This window comes from Hemiscyllium ocellatum, chromosome X (genome assembly GCF_020745735.1).
Source record: "Hemiscyllium ocellatum isolate sHemOce1 chromosome X, sHemOce1.pat.X.cur, whole genome shotgun sequence".
NCBI classification, from domain to species: Eukaryota; Metazoa; Chordata; class Chondrichthyes; order Orectolobiformes; family Hemiscylliidae; genus Hemiscyllium; species Hemiscyllium ocellatum.
In genome coordinates, this window is record NC_083453.1 from 16,023,682 (window position 1) to 16,041,140 (window position 17,459).

At 44.5% G+C, this 17,459-nt stretch overlaps 1 protein-coding gene across 2 annotated transcripts in view; it reads right to left on the reverse strand.

The window, feature by feature from the left end:
* Window positions 1-15,356, reverse strand: part of LOC132805847 (5'-AMP-activated protein kinase subunit gamma-1) — a 57,554-nt gene extending 42,198 nt beyond the window's left edge. For both annotated transcript variants that reach the window (XM_060821158.1, XM_060821156.1), the window contains exon 1: window positions 15,183-15,356. Coding sequence is in view for 1 of the 2 variants with exons in the window: in XM_060821156.1 (XP_060677139.1) it covers window positions 15,183-15,230 (48 nt within the window). In the remaining variant the exon portion in view is untranslated. The remainder of the gene's footprint in view (window positions 1-15,182) is intronic.
* Between the last annotated feature and the right edge of the window lie 2,103 nt (window positions 15,357-17,459).

Here is a 17,459-nt window from a genome sequence, read left to right on the forward strand (position 1 = left end):
TCTTGACAAGACCGATTGTGACCCATTCAAGTAAACTCATGATGCAACGTTAGGTGGGTCAGGGTTAGTGCTGAGGAGGATGCAAAGAGGCTGCAGTGTTACAGACAGGTCGGGTGAGTGGACAACAACAATGGCAGGCTGCACGTAATGTGGCAGTGTGATGCTACACATTTTGATCGACTCTCTCAAATATTTGGATGCCAGGAGTGGGACATATGTGCATTCAAAGGGACCTGGATGTTTCCATGAATGAATTGCACAAAGTAAACATGCAAGGATAGCTAAATGTTAGCAAGGCAAATGGTCCATTAGGTTTTGTACCAAAGGAATTGGAAGATAAGCAATCTTATTGTAATTAAGCAGGCATTGGTGAGGTGACACTAGCAGTGGGATTACTGTGTATAGTGCTACCCAAGAAAGAATATACTTGCCCTTGAAGGAGTGCAAGATTCACTAAACTGGTTCCTGGGATGAAGGGATTGTCCTATGATAGGAGGTTGAGACAACCAGCCATATATTGTCTGGAGTTTAGAAGAACAAGAGCAGATCTCAAATATATAAAATTTATCATGTGTGGGAGGGTCGATGCTGACAGCTCCTTTCTCCTGGCTGGCGGGGCCACTCAGGCCTGGGGCGAGGAGCCGGGCCACTCAGGCCTGGGGCGAGGAGCCGGGCCACTCAGGCCTGGGGCGAGGAGCCGGGCCACTCAGGCCTGGGGCGAGGAGCCGGGCCACTCAGGCCTGGGGCGAGGAGCCGGGCCACTCAGGCCTGGGGCGAGGAGCCGGGCCACTCAGGCCTGGGGCGAGGAGCCGGGCCACTCAGGCCTGGGGCGAGGAGCCGGGCCACTCAGGCCTGGGGCGAGGAGCCGGGCCACTCAGGCCTGGGGCGAGGAGCCGGGCCACTCAGGCCTGGGGCGAGGAGCCGGGCCACTCAGGCCTGGGGCGAGGAGCCGGGCCACTCAGGCCTGGGGCGAGGAGCCGGGCCACTCAGGCCTGGGGCGAGGAGCCGGGCCACTCAGGCCTGGGGCGAGGAGCCGGGCCACTCAGGCCTGGGGCGAGGAGCCGGGCCACTCAGGCCTGGGGCGAGGAGCCGGGCCACTCAGGCCTGGGGCGAGGAGCCGGGCCACTCAGGCCTGGGGCGAGGAGCCGGGCCACTCAGGCCTGGGGCGAGGAGCCGGGCCACTCAGGCCTGGGGCGAGGAGCCGGGCCACTCAGGCCTGGGGCGAGGAGCCGGGCCACTCAGGCCTGGGGCGAGGAGCCGGGCCACTCAGGCCTGGGGCGAGGAGAAACCTCTTCATTCAGAAGGTTTGTGAATCTTTGGAATTCACTAGCCTAGAGGTTGTGAATGCCCAGTTGTTAACTATGTTCAAGACAGCAACTGGCAGATATTTGGATACTTCAGGAATTAAAGGATATGGGGATAACACAGAGGTTTGAGTAGACTAGCAGTAATCTAATTGATAGGGGAGCAGATTAGATTAGATTCCTTACTGTGTGGAAACAGGCCCTTCGACCCAACAAGTCCACACCAACCCTTCAAAGAGCAACCCACCCAGACCCATTCCCCTACATTTATCCCTGACTAATGTACCCAACACTGAGGGCAATTTAGCATGGCCAATTCACCTAACCTGCACATCTTTGGACTGTGGGAGGAAGCTGGAGCACCCAGAGGAAATCCACACAGACATGGGGAGAACGTGCAAACTCCACACAGACAGTTGCCCGAGATCCCTGGCAGTGTGAGGCAGCAGTGCTAACCACTGAGCCACCGTGCCGCCCCGAAAAAGGCCAGATTGCTTAATCCTGCTTCTCCTCAGGAAAAACTGCCTTTTAGAGGAGTTCATCTCAAGTTTAAAAGATGTGGGGAAATGCATTAAATATGGACATCTTGGATGAGGTATGGCAGTCTAAGTGCTGAGCAGATCTAATGATATTTGAGAGGGCTAACTGAAGAGTGAAACGACAGCACATCAAGCTGCCTGCATTACTGGTTAGCTAAAATAATGAGGACCACTGGAGAAGATGCGGTCAGGTCAGCTCCATGTCCACATTCAGCAGTGCTGCCCTTTGAACTGGCAATACAGAAACACAAGAAATAATACTGTGGCAAGTAATCCACTCAATTCAAGTGTGCTCTGTTATATCTGAATCCATCTGTGTAAATTCCCATTAATTCCTGTGGGAAGCATCTCATTGTTCAGTTTGAGATGAACAGTGCTGCCAGACACTGCCTTGATGCACTGTCTGGGAACAAGACTGAACAAGAGGGATCACCTATTCTGAAAGGCAACGTGAACCAGGTTCACAGAAGGGAAGGTCGACAAGACAGTGTCCAGTTAAGCCACATTACACACGATTCATGGAACAGACTGTCTCGAGATGCAGGGGATCTGACATTTCAAAGCCCTTTCAATCATACTTCAGCTGAAATTAGAGAAACATATTCAGTTTCTGTTGCGTTTGCAGGTTCCCCAGGCCTTTAGGGTGAGAGGGGAAATATATAAAAGAAATCTAAGGGGCAACTTTTTTTACACAGAGGGTGGTACTTATATGGAATGAGCTGCCAGAGGAAGTGGTGGAGGCTGGTACAATTGCAACATTTAAAAGATACTTGGATGGGTATGTGAATAGGAAGGGTTTGGAAGGATATGGGCCGGGTGCTGGCAGGTGGGAGTAGATAGGGTTAGGATATCTGGTCGGCATGGACGGGTCGGACTGAAGGGTCTGTTTCCGTGCTGTACATCTCTATGACTCCAAGAAGCCAAACAAGATCAAAATATTTGTGACTGCAGCTCTAAATGTCAAACATCAAACAAAATGGAAGCTAAAGCGCGGGCTATAAGGAAATTAACTTCTTTTGTTCAGTTTCAGGAGATTCACTGAACCTTCTGAGAGGGTTTTTGTTTAATAAAAAGTGTTGTGACAGTCCCGACAGAGTCACTGCAAAGGAGATGGGTGCAGCTTTATTCCTTGAAGACAATTACTGCTTTGACAGATCTAGTGTTATTTATCGAGGAGTGGCCAGGAGTGAGAGGAAGCTTTTTTTGGATTGAAACACAGTCTCATGATACGAGAGAGAGACAGTGGTCACTTTTGCTTATAGATAACACAGGTCTCTCTCTCACAGTCAAAGCAGCAACTGGAGACTTCTCTGCCAATGAAGAATCCAACACAAAAGGGCAGACAGCAATTCCTGTTCTTTCTGTTGGAGGTACTTTACAAAGCAACAAGATCCAAATATTAATAAATTCTCCTTATCATCTGTATACTTGCAATGACATCAATGCACAATGTCTCTGGATATAACACAGACTCATGCATTTTCTCCAGTCAAGTTCTGACCAAAGCAACACTTCTCCGTAAACATGATCAAGATCTGAAATAAGCTAGAAAGCTCTTGGAACAATGCTGTTCAGAGAATGTTTAAAGTAATTCCCTAAACACCGCATTAGATCAAATGCTGTGGGTGTAGAATGTGCTTTAAATGCTGGTAATAAGTGGCACAGAGTTCAGCTGTACAATACCAATACGCCAAACTGCATGGAATAGGGCAAGGCCAAGATAAAGAATGCAACTGCAAAGATTTCTTTGAGAAAGATAAGACAGAGGCTCAAAGTGCGAGATGATTGCGTGATATCAGTATTGCCAAAGGAAAGTAAATCATTCACGGCACATAGTACTTTCAATTTATAGTGGTATAGGGCAGCACAGGACTTTAGTGCATTAATGTGCAAACAGTTCTTCAGAGTCCCATGGGACTGAATAGAATATGAAATTGGACCTTTAGAATCTCTTTTTAGATTCATTTTAGTTAGCAGCATTGAGACATGCAAATGCACTACAATGAGTTCAATAACCAAAAGACCCACGCTGGGTTACTACTGTCATGAAATCCCTTGAACATTCGAGAAACATGTATAAAAACAGTTTAGTCACAGCTCTATTCCTCCAATTAGTGGGGTCAGTGTTAAACTGGAGAGCTCAGCTCAGTGGAGGGATATTCAAGGACCTTCTTTTGAAGTACTTCTTATTACAATAGCTCCAAGCAACAATTTACAGGAATCAAAAGGAAAAGAGAAACATTCCAATTTTTATATCGAAACTACATTTTTGTCATGCCTTATACATCTCTCAAATAGCTAAAAGATCATTTGCAATCATTTCTAATTTTCAGTCACTGCAATGTTGACAAATATGCGCTTCGAAGAGTGTCACAGATGGCAAATGAAGTATGACCAACTCAAAAAAAGATGATGTTGGATTTACACAGCAGCTCAGGCAGCATGAGAGGACAGTGAGAGTGAGTTAGTGTTTCAATAGAACAGTTTGAATGACTGGAACACAAGTGGAGAAAGACTTTGATTACAACAACCTTGAAATGAGGTGAACAAGAAGGTATTTCTACAAGTCTAGAAACATCATAAAAAGGGGCCTCACATGCTGCTACACCATTCAATGGCTGATCTCGTATATAAACTGGACTTTTCCCACATTCCTTGATTCCCTTGCTGCCCAAGAACCTATTGATTCCAGTCTTCAATATACCCAGTGACTCAGTCTCCACAGCTCCCTCAGTGAGAGAGAGCTCGAAAGATTCACCAGCCTCAGAGTGAAGACGTTTCTCATGTCAATACAAAACAGATGATACCTTATCCTGAGAACGTGTCCCCACGTTCTAGATTCTTCTCCTGGGGAAAACATCTTCCCGTATTTACCCTTTTGAGGCCTCAGAATTTTCTGTGGCTTGCAAGGGCAAAGCTGAGCACTGATTCAAGGCAAGACAACAGGTACAAACTGGGACAAACACATTTCTGTAAAACAGAGTGCCACAGAACTGACAACAATTTCCAGATGAGATCAAAGGATTCATTCAATGACAAAAAGTTGGTTGTGTGCTGAGTAATACTCAAGGTACTTGACACATTTGAAGACCAGTAGTGGTATCACTGCCAACCCACCAGATTCACACAACTCAGTTTAGAGGGATATGAGCCAAATGAGACAAGATTAATTTTGGATATCTGGTCAGCATGGAGTTAGACTGAAGGGTCTGTTTCCATGCTGTATAGCTTTATGACTTTGTTGAAATCCTGATGAAGGACTTACATCCAAAACATCAACTCTCCTGCTCCTCAGATGCTGCCTGACCTGCTGTGCTTTTCCAGCCCCACACTTTTAGACTGACTCTCCAGCATCTGCAGTCCTCACGTTGTCTCAGCTCTATGACTTTGTCCTCCAGGAAAGCCCAGGTAAAAAGCAAGACATCACTACCAACAGCTCTTCAGGTGTTAACTGGCTGCTCAAGATCCAGGCATAAGCAGCTGGCAGAGCTGGCACAGATCTGAGTATCAAATACAGCTCTAACAAGCAGCTCAGTGCCAGTCACAGCTGGATCACACAAGATCATGGACTGCAATGACAAACAGATAAATACTGAAAAGAACGACATGATGTAACCTGCAGCTGTCTAAGCCACACAATAACTGTTCGAGGTCTGAACAACACACACAAAAGCGTTTCTTCCCAGCATGAATAATTAAATGGAAGTGAAGTAGTTATAAGTTGCACATCACTAGATGCAATTCATGTGATTCATTTAAACATTGCCTTCATTTTAACACAAGTACCATAAAATAATTTTAGTTTGAACAGTTAATGCTTGCAACAGAATATCGAACTGACCTACCAATAGAACATAACATACCAGAACACAGAATAATCATCTAAACAGCAACACAATGTGAGCTTGAAGCACAGAAGCTAATGTGACTGATTTAGTTCTTTAAAATGAAAATGTATTTCCTGCAGTACTAGTTAACCATTTCTCCAGAGTAAGTAGTAATATCCGGATGACTCCTGGTGCTACAAGTGAATGAGGGTAGGAATAGGAAGATAGAACAGATGAATGCATGGCTGAGGAGCTTGTGTATGGGAGAAGGATTCACATTTTTGGATCATTGGAATCTCTTTTAGGATAGAGGTTACCTGTACGAGAAGGATGGATTACACCTAAATTGGAAGGGGACTAACATACTGGTAGGGTGATTTGCTAGAGCTATTCGGGAGGATTTAAATTAACAAGGTGTGTGTTAGGGGTTGGTGGGGGGGGAACCCAGGGAGGTGGCGAGGAAAGAGATCAAACTGAAACTGGTACAGTTGAGAAAAGAAGCAAGTCAAAGAGTCAGGGCAGGCAGGGGCAAAGCAGAGAACAAGGTAGCACTGATGAATTAAACTGCATTTATTTCAATGCAAGGGGCCTAACAGGGAAGGCAGATGAACTCAGGGCATGGTTAGGAACATGGGACTGGGATATCATAGCAATTACGGAAACATGGCTCAGGGATGGACAGGACTAGCAGCTCAATGTTCCAGGATATAAATACTCCAGGAAGGATAGAAAGGGAGGCAAGAGAGGAGGGGGGTTGGCATTTTTGATAAGGGATAGCATTACAGCTATCCTGAGGGAGGATATTCCTGGAAATACATCCAGAGAAGTTAGTTGGATGGAACTGAGAAATAAGAAAGGGATGATAACCTTATTGGGATTGTATTATAGACCCCCTAATAGTCAGACGGAAATTGAGAAATAAATTTGTATGGAGAGCTCAGTTATTTGTAAGAATAATAGGGGGGTTATGGTCGGGGATTTTAAGTTTCCAAACAGACTGAGACTGCAACAATGTTAAGGGTTCAGATGGAGAGGAATTTGTTGAGTGCGTACAAGAAAATTTTCTGACTCAGTATGTGGATGTACCTACTGGAGAAGGTGCAAAACTCGACCTACTCTTGGGGAATAAGGCAGGACAGGTGACTGAGGCGTGGGTGGGGGAGCACTTTGGAGTCAGCGACCATAATTCTATCAGTTTTAAAACAGTGATGGAAAAGGATAGACCAGATCTAAAAGTTGAAGTTCTAAATTGGAGGAAGGTCAATTTTGATGGCATTAGACAAGAACTTTCAAAAGCTGATTGGGGGCAGATGTTCTCAGGTAAAGGAACAGCTGGAAAATGGGAAGTCTTCAGAAATGGGATAACAAGAGTCCAGACACAGTATGTTCCTGTCAGGGTGAAAGGAAAGGCTGGTAGGTGTAGAGAATGCTGGATGATGATTAAAAAAAAGAAGGAAGCATACATCAGGTATAGACAGGATAGATCGAGTGAATCCTTAGAAGAGTGTAAAGGCAGTAGGATTATACTTAAGAGGAAAATCAGGAGGGCAAAACGGGGACAGGAAAGCGCTTTGGCAAATAGAGTTAAGGAAAATCCAAAGGATTTTTACAAATACATTAAGGACAAAAGGGTAACTAGGGAGAGAATAGGGCCCTCAAAGATCAGCAAGGCAGCCTTTGTGTGGAGCCGCAGGAAATGGGGGAGATACTAAACGAGTATTTTGCATCAGTATTTACTGTGAAAAAGGATATGGAAGATATAGAATGTAGGGACATCTTGAATAATTTCCATATTACAGAGGAGGCTGGTGGATAAATCCCCATGACCTGATCAGGTGTACCCGAGATCTCTGTGGGAAGCTAGAGAAGTGAATGCTGGGACTCTTGCTGAGATATTTGTATCATTGATAGTCACAGGTGAGGTGCCGGAAGACTGGAGGTAGGCTAACGTGGTGCTACTGTTTAAAAAGAGTGGTAAGGACAAGCCAGGGAACTATAGACCAGTGAGTCTGACATCAGTGGTGGGCAAGGTGTTGGAGGGAATCCTGAGGGACAGGATGTACATGTATTTGGAAAGGCAAGGACTGATTTGGGATAGTCAACATGGCTTTGTGCGTGGGAAATCGTGTCTCACAAACTTGATTGAGTTTTTTGAAGTAACAAAGAGGATTGATGAGGGCAGAGCAGTAGATGTGATCTATATGGACTTCAGTAAGGCATTCGACAAGGTTTCCCATGGGAGTTTGATTAGCAAATTTAGATCTCATGAAAGACAGGGAGAATTAGCCATTTGGATACAGAACTGGCTCAAAGGTAGAAGACAGAGGATGGTGGTGGAGGGTTGTTTTTCAGACTGGAGGCCTGTGACCATTGGAGTGCCACAAGGATTGGTGCTGGACCCTCTACTTTGTCATTTACATAAATGATTTGGATGTGAGCATAAGAGGTACAGTTAGTAAATTTGCAGATGACACCAAAATTGGAGGTGTGGTGGACAGTGAAGAGGGTTACTTCAGATTACAACAGGATCTTGACCAGATGGGCCAATGGTCTGAGAAGTGGCAAATGGAGTTTAATTCAGATAAATGCGAGGTGTTGCATATACAGGACTTATACATTTAATGGTAAGGTCCTAGGGAGTGTTGCTGAACAAAGAGACATTGGAGTGCAGGTTCATAGCTCCTTGAAAGTGGAGTCACAGATAGATAGGATAGTCAAGGCGGCATTTGGTATGTTTTCCTTTATTGGTCAGAGTATTGAGTATAGGAGTTGGGAGGTCATGGTGCGGCTGTACAGGACATTGGTTAGGCCACTTTTGGAATATTGCGTGCAATTCTGGTCTCCTTCCTGTTGGAAAGATGTTGTGAAATTGAAAGTGTTCAGAAAAGATTTACAAGGATGTTGCCAGGGTTGGAGGATTTGAGCTCTCGGTGGGACTAGATGAGGTTGGGATATCCGGTTTGCACAGAAGGGTCTATTTCCATGCTGTACATCTCTATGACTCTAAGTATCACTGCTTCAAAGATGAAAGCACATCAGGACTGACACGTACAAAGCTACTGTTAAGCAGAACTGCAGTTTCGGACAGGAAGTTACAAAGCAATTAGTGTGATATGCACAGATGGGGAAATATGTAGCAGCATATTAGACACTGTCAGTATTGATTGAAAGTATGGATGTTCACAATCAGGGACGCGAAATTACTAGCTGTCTGCCTGTTTCTCAAGCCATGGACTTTGGCTCAGGAATTCTGAAATAGTATTTATGTATATTTCATGGATTTGGCAGCTGACTACTCTGTGTTATTGTAGGATAGTACTTGGTATTTTCAACAGAAATGGCACTTTTATTTTAAAAACTATGAGCAACCAATATCTTTAGAAAAAGCGATGCATGTGGGGTCCCTGCTATTGTGCCGATAACTGTGGGGGTTCTCAAAGATTTGGCAGAATGACTTTAAAAGGTCACACTCATATGCAATAGCCCCACTGGAGCCCTCCAGAGAGGGTTAATCATTGTGTACACACTAACAATCTGCTGATGAAAATCCAGACTTTTAACAAAACTGATCATCTAAAAAAAGGACAAAAGCTGGCAAAATTAATAACGAATAGTGAGCTGTATTGAAAACTGGCAGAGACCAAACAGTGCTGATGAATAAAGAGGAAAACAAATTTGCATTTTTAATTGCACTTTGCATGGGTGCCCAATGAAGTGCTTTCTGACATGTTGTGAGCTCCCACAAATAGCAAAGTAATTAGGATTGGCTCACTGGTTTTCCATGATGTTCACTGAGGAATGAATATTGGCCAGAACACGAGCCTGAACTCTCCAGTTCTTCTTTGAAATAGTGGGATCTCTTCCATCCACCTGAGCAGATAGTTGTGGCCTCAGTTTACTGCTCCCTTCAAAAAGAAAACACTGCCAACACTACAGCACCCCTTCAGTACTATCACTCCAGTGTCAACTTGGACTTGTCTGCACAAGCCCTGGCGTGGGACTTGAGATTCAGAAATGAGTCAGCCACAGCTGACAAGAGTCTCTGTTGATGTTGGGCGAAGTTGCTGGAGTTGACAAGGATTTGGTCTGGGTGAGCTGCTACAAAGAACATTTATAAACAAAACTGGAGAGGATACTTGGATTGTGTATCACAAAATCTGGAAATGACTGCAAGCTCTGCTGGCCAGCTGGCAGCATTAGGGGAGACTGATACTGTTCAAGATGGAATTTAGTATGATAAAAATGCACACCAGAACTAAAACTATGACACCCGTGATAAATGGTTGCCCATTTATAAACATGGAAAATGACTGCCCATTATCAACCTTCACAAAGCACTGACTGTGTGCAACTGTTGTCATATTGCTGAGCATGCGCTGCGGATGCATCAGAAGAGTTTCTGAACATTAGTCATAATAGACTAGGTTAACCCTGTACAACCCACTAAAATCAAAGAAAACAAATCAAAAATGCTGCAGATGCAGAAATTGGAAGGAAAAAAAAACTATTGACACTAATCAGACAGGAATCATCTGCAGAGGAGAGGAAGAAACTTAAGGTTAACGTTTCAGATCTATGGCCTTTCCATTTGCATTATCTTTTGCTTTTCTGTCATTCAACCGTATGGAGTAGTAGGCATTACCTGCAAAAGCTCAGGGCTCTCAGATGTATTTCGTGCATCCAGGGTCCCACTTGAACTGCATGCTCTGCCTAAACACTATTGTTTGCTCAGCACTGGCACAAACAGAGACCAAAGCTGCCAAGGTGGCTGCATGGACAAGGTGGCTTTAACACTGCACACTGGTTACAATACAATTGCACTTTGGTGCTTTGATGCATCATCAAGCAGTTTCCCCTGAATAGCTGACTCCTTGTCCATCTGTACTCATGAGAGATGTGGGGATAAGGCACCTTTAATCAGTACTCCATGTGGGGCTTTCAGTAAGTAATCTTCCCTGCTCAATGGCAACATAGGAATCAAACACAAGGGCAGTTTCCCCACTCTCAATGCTGAAACGTTCAAGTAGTACTGCATTTGAGGTTTTCCTGTTTTGGAGAAGGTAGAGTAGGTGGAGAGAGAACCTCCACCTCTCCTTGCAAGTTTTACCCATAATTACTCACCTTTCTGGAGATTAAATAAGTTCTGGAAAACGCAAATGAAGTGTGTGGGGTAGATGAAATGGGTGTAAACAATTTATATTCATATTTTTTAGTATCAAACAATAGGGAGAAGATCAGAATAACTACTGCAGTTCCTAAATTGAGATTACTGGCAGTAATGACTTTAGACAAGGAGACAAGTACTTCTTCACTTTTGCAACAAGACATCTTCTCCAAATGAACCAATGCTTATTGCAACACATTCTATCCTAATAAAGTCAATAACACAAGAGCAACAGTAGGCCATTCAGCCCATCCAGTCTGTTATTCAATGAGATCATGGCTGACCTGACAATACTCACCTTCATTTTTCCCCATAATCCTTGATTCCTCACTGATTAACATTCAGCCATGAATATTCTTGATGACCCAGCCTTGACAGCCCTCTGTGGTGAAGAATTCCATAGACTCTCAATCCTCAAAAGAAATTCTTCCTCATCTCTGCTTTAAATATTCTGAGAGTATGCCCTCTGGTCCAAGACTCGCACAATACGGTCACCTCTCGATCTCTCCTCATAAGACTGTGCTTCCATAGGAGGTATCAACCTAGAGAACTTCCTCTGGACTGCCTCCAATTACAGCATGTATTTCCTTAGATAAGGGCCGAAACCTCTTCACACTATTCCAGCTGCGGCCTGAGTAGTGCGTTGTATAGTTTTAGCAAAACCTCCAGTCAATACAAGCTTAGTACAAACACATTTCAATTCAAGCACTTCGTGGTTTCACACATTAACTACAGAGGAACCTTGATTGTCCGAATGACACAGGTAGGGAGTATTTTGTTCGGATAATCAAATGTTTGGATAACAGAGTTTAGCCAAGCATCAAGGTCTTGCGATCTTGCCAGATAATACAAAATTCGGATAATCGAATGCCAGATAATTAAAGTTCCTCCGTATTTGTAGGACCATGTGCAGTGAAATTAGGGGGTGGTTCTCATCACAATTAAAACACAGCATTGTACCTCAGCCCGGATGGAATTTCACATTGGCCCCAAAGTCCCATACTTCCCCCGGGAACCTGTGCCCCACAACCTGAGCCGCCTCCGGAATTTTAGCTTTGTCCCTTTTAAAGGACATAAAACGACGGGCCCTGTATCGTCTGCTGCTGCACACCGTCTACCTCTTCTCCCTCATCCACCGCCCAGACACACCTTGGCGTACCCATTGGGGATCCCCAGTGGAGGGCTCTCTATGCGGGAGTCCCCCCCTCTTTGTCTGAACCTATAAGTATAATGTTCTATTCCTTTTTACCTTATGTTAATCTAGCCCTGTGTCATTCATTGCTATTACTTAAAAAAAAAACAGCTTGTGGTTTCATTTATTGACCACTCTTCAGGTAAACAAGTTTCTGCCAAATTCACTATTTGGATTTGTTACTGACCACACTTCTGAAGAGACTTATGGATTTTATTTAGTGATGATATGCCAGAAATGGTGCATCTTCTGTCATTGAAAATGGAGTGTAAGGAATAAAGTTCAGAATTGTAAATATTAACTTGCATTAGTTTTATCGCATAAAATGGGACAGATTTCCTGGTTGGAAAGATTTTATGACAGCAATAAAGGTATTGGTTTACCCCTTCCACATGACACATGGGCACATGAAGCTGGCTGCAATGAAATCTTGAGTAGTACTGAATAATTCAATCACCTCCTCATGAAAATTAATCCGTCTGACAGTTTTTTTTTTAAAAAGTTCATGCAAATGTAGCAACAGCACAAAAGTCTGAGTACCTTCAATTCATTTGGTCGGCAAGTTGTACCAGTTCCAAAGAATCCCTCAACTTGAGCCCATTAGTTATTCATGAGAAGCTAATGTTTATTAGACCATTTCACAGCATTTGATATTTGTGGGACATTGTTTCTGCTGCAACAGGGTAGCGATACTGTTTTTCAGTGTTACTTGTGGCTGTTTTGATACAGTCATCAGTAGCTAATGATGAGTGAATATTTTTGTCAGCTGTGAAGGACATTGTAAGGAATGACGTACTTCTAAGGATTGGTTGAAGAGACTGTTGTATTTTTTAAAAATTTTTAAAATTTTTACCCCCACACTACCGCCTAACTGCAGTAGTGCTTATTCCTGTTGTGTGTGTGTGTGTGTGTGTGTGTGTGTGTGTGTGTGTGTGTGTGAGTGAGAGAGAGAGAGAGAGAGAGAGAGAGAGACACACACAGTGAAGGACACAAGGTACATGAATCTTTATTCAGTTTCCACCACCAGGTAGAAAAGAAACACCCAAGTGGCCAGTGACAAGCAGTGCCCCTCACATCAAAGGGCAATGCTGTGTGATCAAACAGTGAAGGGGAGGCCAGGGACTAAATCAAAATAGAGTTGGAGGGGGAAATGATGCACTCCACTCCCTGCGGCACCTATCTCTCCCTGAACAACTCCAGGGTGTTGGTGGACCCTGCATGCTCCTTCTCCAGGCCACAAATCCATACATTAAGTCAGTGGGCCTCAGATCAGTTCCAGTTTAAAATGTTTGGTGAAGGTGCTGAACAAATTGAAAAATACTTTGAAAATTTCAAGTATATCAGAAGTACAGAAGATTTCAAGATGACATTTCAGTAAAACATGTCTGGGTTGCTATATCTAATGCTAATGTTGATGTTGATCTTGCTTTGCACACCTCCTGTACCATGCAACCTGTATGCCTTGCTCTGTCTGAGCACCCTTTCATCTCTACACCCTTACTTGCTATGATCTGTCTGTACTACTTTTCACTGTACCTAGATACATGTGACTACAATAAATCAAATCAAAAATCTGCATATGCTGTACTGAGATCATGCAGCACAGTGGCCTCTAGGCCAAAAGATCTGGGTTCAAGTCATACCTGCCCTGGAGGTGTGTCATAACATGTCTGAGCAGGTTGATTAAAATAACTAAACTAAATGCATGAGATGTGAGACACACAGACCTGATAGGACCGTATTAAGATAAATTTCTAGTTGGTTGTGATTTCCAACATAATACCTCATGCTTGTCTCAAATCTCATTTCAACAAGAAATGCCAGGATTAAATACAAGGATGGCAGTCACAAACTGGAATGATAACCTATTATGTTCAAAAGAACCCCTCATTACAAGAAAACGGAAGTCAGCAACTGCAACACAAGGTAATTAAAGAAGGTTTGCAACACTGAGGCACAAAAATACAAGATTAAGAAACAATGTTGTAAATAAAAAAACGTTGACGGCCTCTGCTAGCAGGTTGGATTTGAAGTTCATAGTCTTCCCAGGGCCATCATATTCCAGTCAATACAGTAACAACTCTCAAAGTTCAGCACTGGAGAGATATTGAACAAATCTCTCTGCCTGCAATCTTTCATGGGGTTGCTGGAAAGACACACACCCTGGATATTGACAGAGCATATTAATGCTTTCTGTTTATATCCATGGCCTCTGGAGAATTACTGAATTCAAGTCCCCAAAGTAAATCAACAATTTGCTTTTGGTAAAGAATAATTTGTTCAGCATTGGGGGAAAATTTTAAAAATTCCATAGTCAATATATTGGTTCCATCAAGGCTACATTGTGACAAAGAAAGCAGTGCACAATGCCAACTTTGTAGTAGACTCAATTTGTTGTAACTACCTTTGAATACTTTATGTCAATTGCTTAGAATTTAGACGGAACATGAAAACAGCAATTAATCATATATGTTCAACCAACAACCATGTTATACAAATATAATCGGTAAGGATAACAGTCATGTTTCAGGAACCAGAAAAAAATTGCTTCACTCTCTCGGAGGTCTTTCTCAAATCTAACCGGGAACTATGTGCCGTCCACTTTGTAACAGTTACTCCAAATAAGCAGGAACTGGGAGGCGCGTAGTTTTGCTGGGTGGCGAGGAGCAAGCACAAAAAGGTTACCCCAACAATTCATCCCTTCCACAATGTCTTCTCTTACAGACTCAATTGGATACAGTACATACAATCGCAAATGGGAGGCTTTTGCAACGCTTTCCTTTTACCCCTGCACTCCCTATTCCCAAACAAAAACTAAATACACTACCATACTCATCCATCCTTTTTTAACATGACGTTTTTCAGTAGATCGACCATTTATGGCTCTCGACACCAAATCTGGATAACCTCCCTTCCGACTGAGATACCCCCTCCACCCAGTTCTTATTAAACCCAAAAACAAAATTAGCCCCAAAGAGTAGAACTGGAGCAGGAAGAATTAAATAACCCAATATTATCAATGATTTTGGATGCAGGTGGATGATTCAGATCAGATTCATCTCATAAACTTGAGATGTTTAAAGCATTGATGCTGCGGAAGTAGGTGGCGCCCACCACCCAGCTCTTCACCGGGAGTTCAGCCGCTTTCTCACTTACCGAATCCATTGCTCCACTGATCGCTGTCCCCTCTTCTTCAGTTTTCATTCACTCTGTTTCTCCCCACACCGGACTTTCACCGCCGCTTCTCCGTCCCCATCCACACAGCACTGCTTCCGTTCCGCGCCTGCTCACCAACAAGTCGAGGCCAGCAAGATGGGCCGCCTTTGCTGCTCGGCACCATCGCAGCTGTGCGCACCGACCCGCAGGCGCCCCCTGCAGGCTCCAGCAGGCACGTCGAGAGACAACGCAGGGAAACAAGCGGGCTGGAATCTGGGGTAGATGTTATAGAGTCAGAGAGAGGTACAGCATGGAAACAGACCCTTCGGTCCAACCCATCCATGCCAACCAGATATCCCAACCCAATCTAGTCCCACATCCCTCCAAACCCTTCCTATTCATATACCCATCCAAATGCCTCTTAAATGTTGGAACTGTATCAGCCTCCACCACTTCCTCTGGCAGCTCATTCTATACACGTCCCACCCTCTGCATGAAAATGTTGCCCCTTAGGTCTCTGTTATATCTTTCCCCTCTCACCCTAAACCTATCCCCTCTAGTCCTGGACTCCCCGACCCCAGGGAAAAGACTTTGTCTATTTACCCTATCCATGCCCCTCATAATTTTGTAAACCTCTATGAGGTCACGCCTTAGCCTCTGACACTCCAGGGAAAACAGCCCCAGCCTGTTCAGCCTCTCCCTGTAGCTCAAATCCTCCAACCTTGGTAACATCCTTGTAAGTTTTTTCTGAACCCTTTCAAGTTTCACAACATCTTTCCAATAGGAAGACCAGAATTGCACGCAACAGTGGCCTAACCAATGTCCGATACAGCCGCAACATGACCTCCCAACTCCTGTACTCAGTACTCTGACCAATAAAAGAAAGCATACCAAACACCTTCTTCACCATCCTATCTACCTGCAACTCCACTTTCAAGGAGCTATGAACCTGCACTCCAAGGTCTCTTTGTTCAGCAACACTCCCTAGGACCTTAACATTAAGTGTATAAGTCCTGTTAAGATTTGCTTTCCCAAAATGTAGCACCTCGCATTTATCTGAATTAAACTCCATCTGCCACTTCTCGGCCAATTGGCCCATCTAGTCAAGATCCTGTTGTAATCTGAGGTAACCTTCTTAGTTATCCAATCCACCTCCAATTTTGGTGTCATCTGCAAACTTACTAACTGTACCTCTTTATGCTCACATCCAAATCGCTTATTTTTAGATTAGATTAGATTAGATTAACAGTGTGGAAACAGGCCCTTCGGCCCAACAAGTCCACACCGACCCGCCGAAGCACAACCCACCCATACCCCTTACCTAACACTACGGGCAATTTAGCATGGCCAATTCACCTGACCCGCACATCTTTGGACGGTGGGAGGAAACCGGAGCACCCGGGGGAAACCCACGCAGACACGGGGAGAACGTGCAAACTCCACACAGTCAATCGCCTGAGGCGGTAATTGAACCCAGGTCCCTGGTGCTGTGAGGCAGCAGTGCTAACCACTGTGCCACCGTGCCGCCCATTATGTAAATGACAAAAAGTTATGGACGATGTGATGGTAGAATATGATCTTGGGCAGAGGAATGTGATGGAGGTTTGGGGGATGTCATTTGGGGTGGGTGAGTACCATGGTGGGGGGAGGGGTGGATGTGATATGGGGTTGAGGGGAATATCATAGGGGCTGGGGGTAACCTGATGGGTGGGTAGGGGGAAATGTTATGGGTGAGGAAACGTTATGGAGGAGTGGGGGATTTTGGGTGCTGTGATGGGGTGATGTGATCTGGGGGTGGTGAAGAGGGAGGGAGGGTATGAACATTGGGGGATGAACAGGGAGGGGGGGTCTGGGAGGATGAAGAGCAAGGGGGGATGAAGAAAGGGGAGGGAGTGAAGGGAGATGAAGAGGTGGATAGAGGGAGGGCTATAAAAAGAAAGGGAGATGTGAAGAGCGAAGGGGATGAATGCAGGTATGGGACAGGTGAAGAGGGAGGGATGGGAGCAAGGATTGAGGAGTGGATGGTGGCGTGAGTTGGGGAATTGGGAAGGAGTGGTGAAGTTGGTGGGCAGGGGTATGATGATTGTTGGTAAGGGGATGTTGGGGTGGGAAGAGGGTGACATCACTATGGTGGAAGGAGCACAGAGTTATATGTTCCCCAAGTTCCAGGGAGTTCAGAAAGACTGAAGGCTTGAAGATATTCGTGTTCTTTGCAAAACAAAGGCTCGTGTGAATGAATAAATTCTTGTTTGTTGTACTGGCTAATGAAAATTCTGC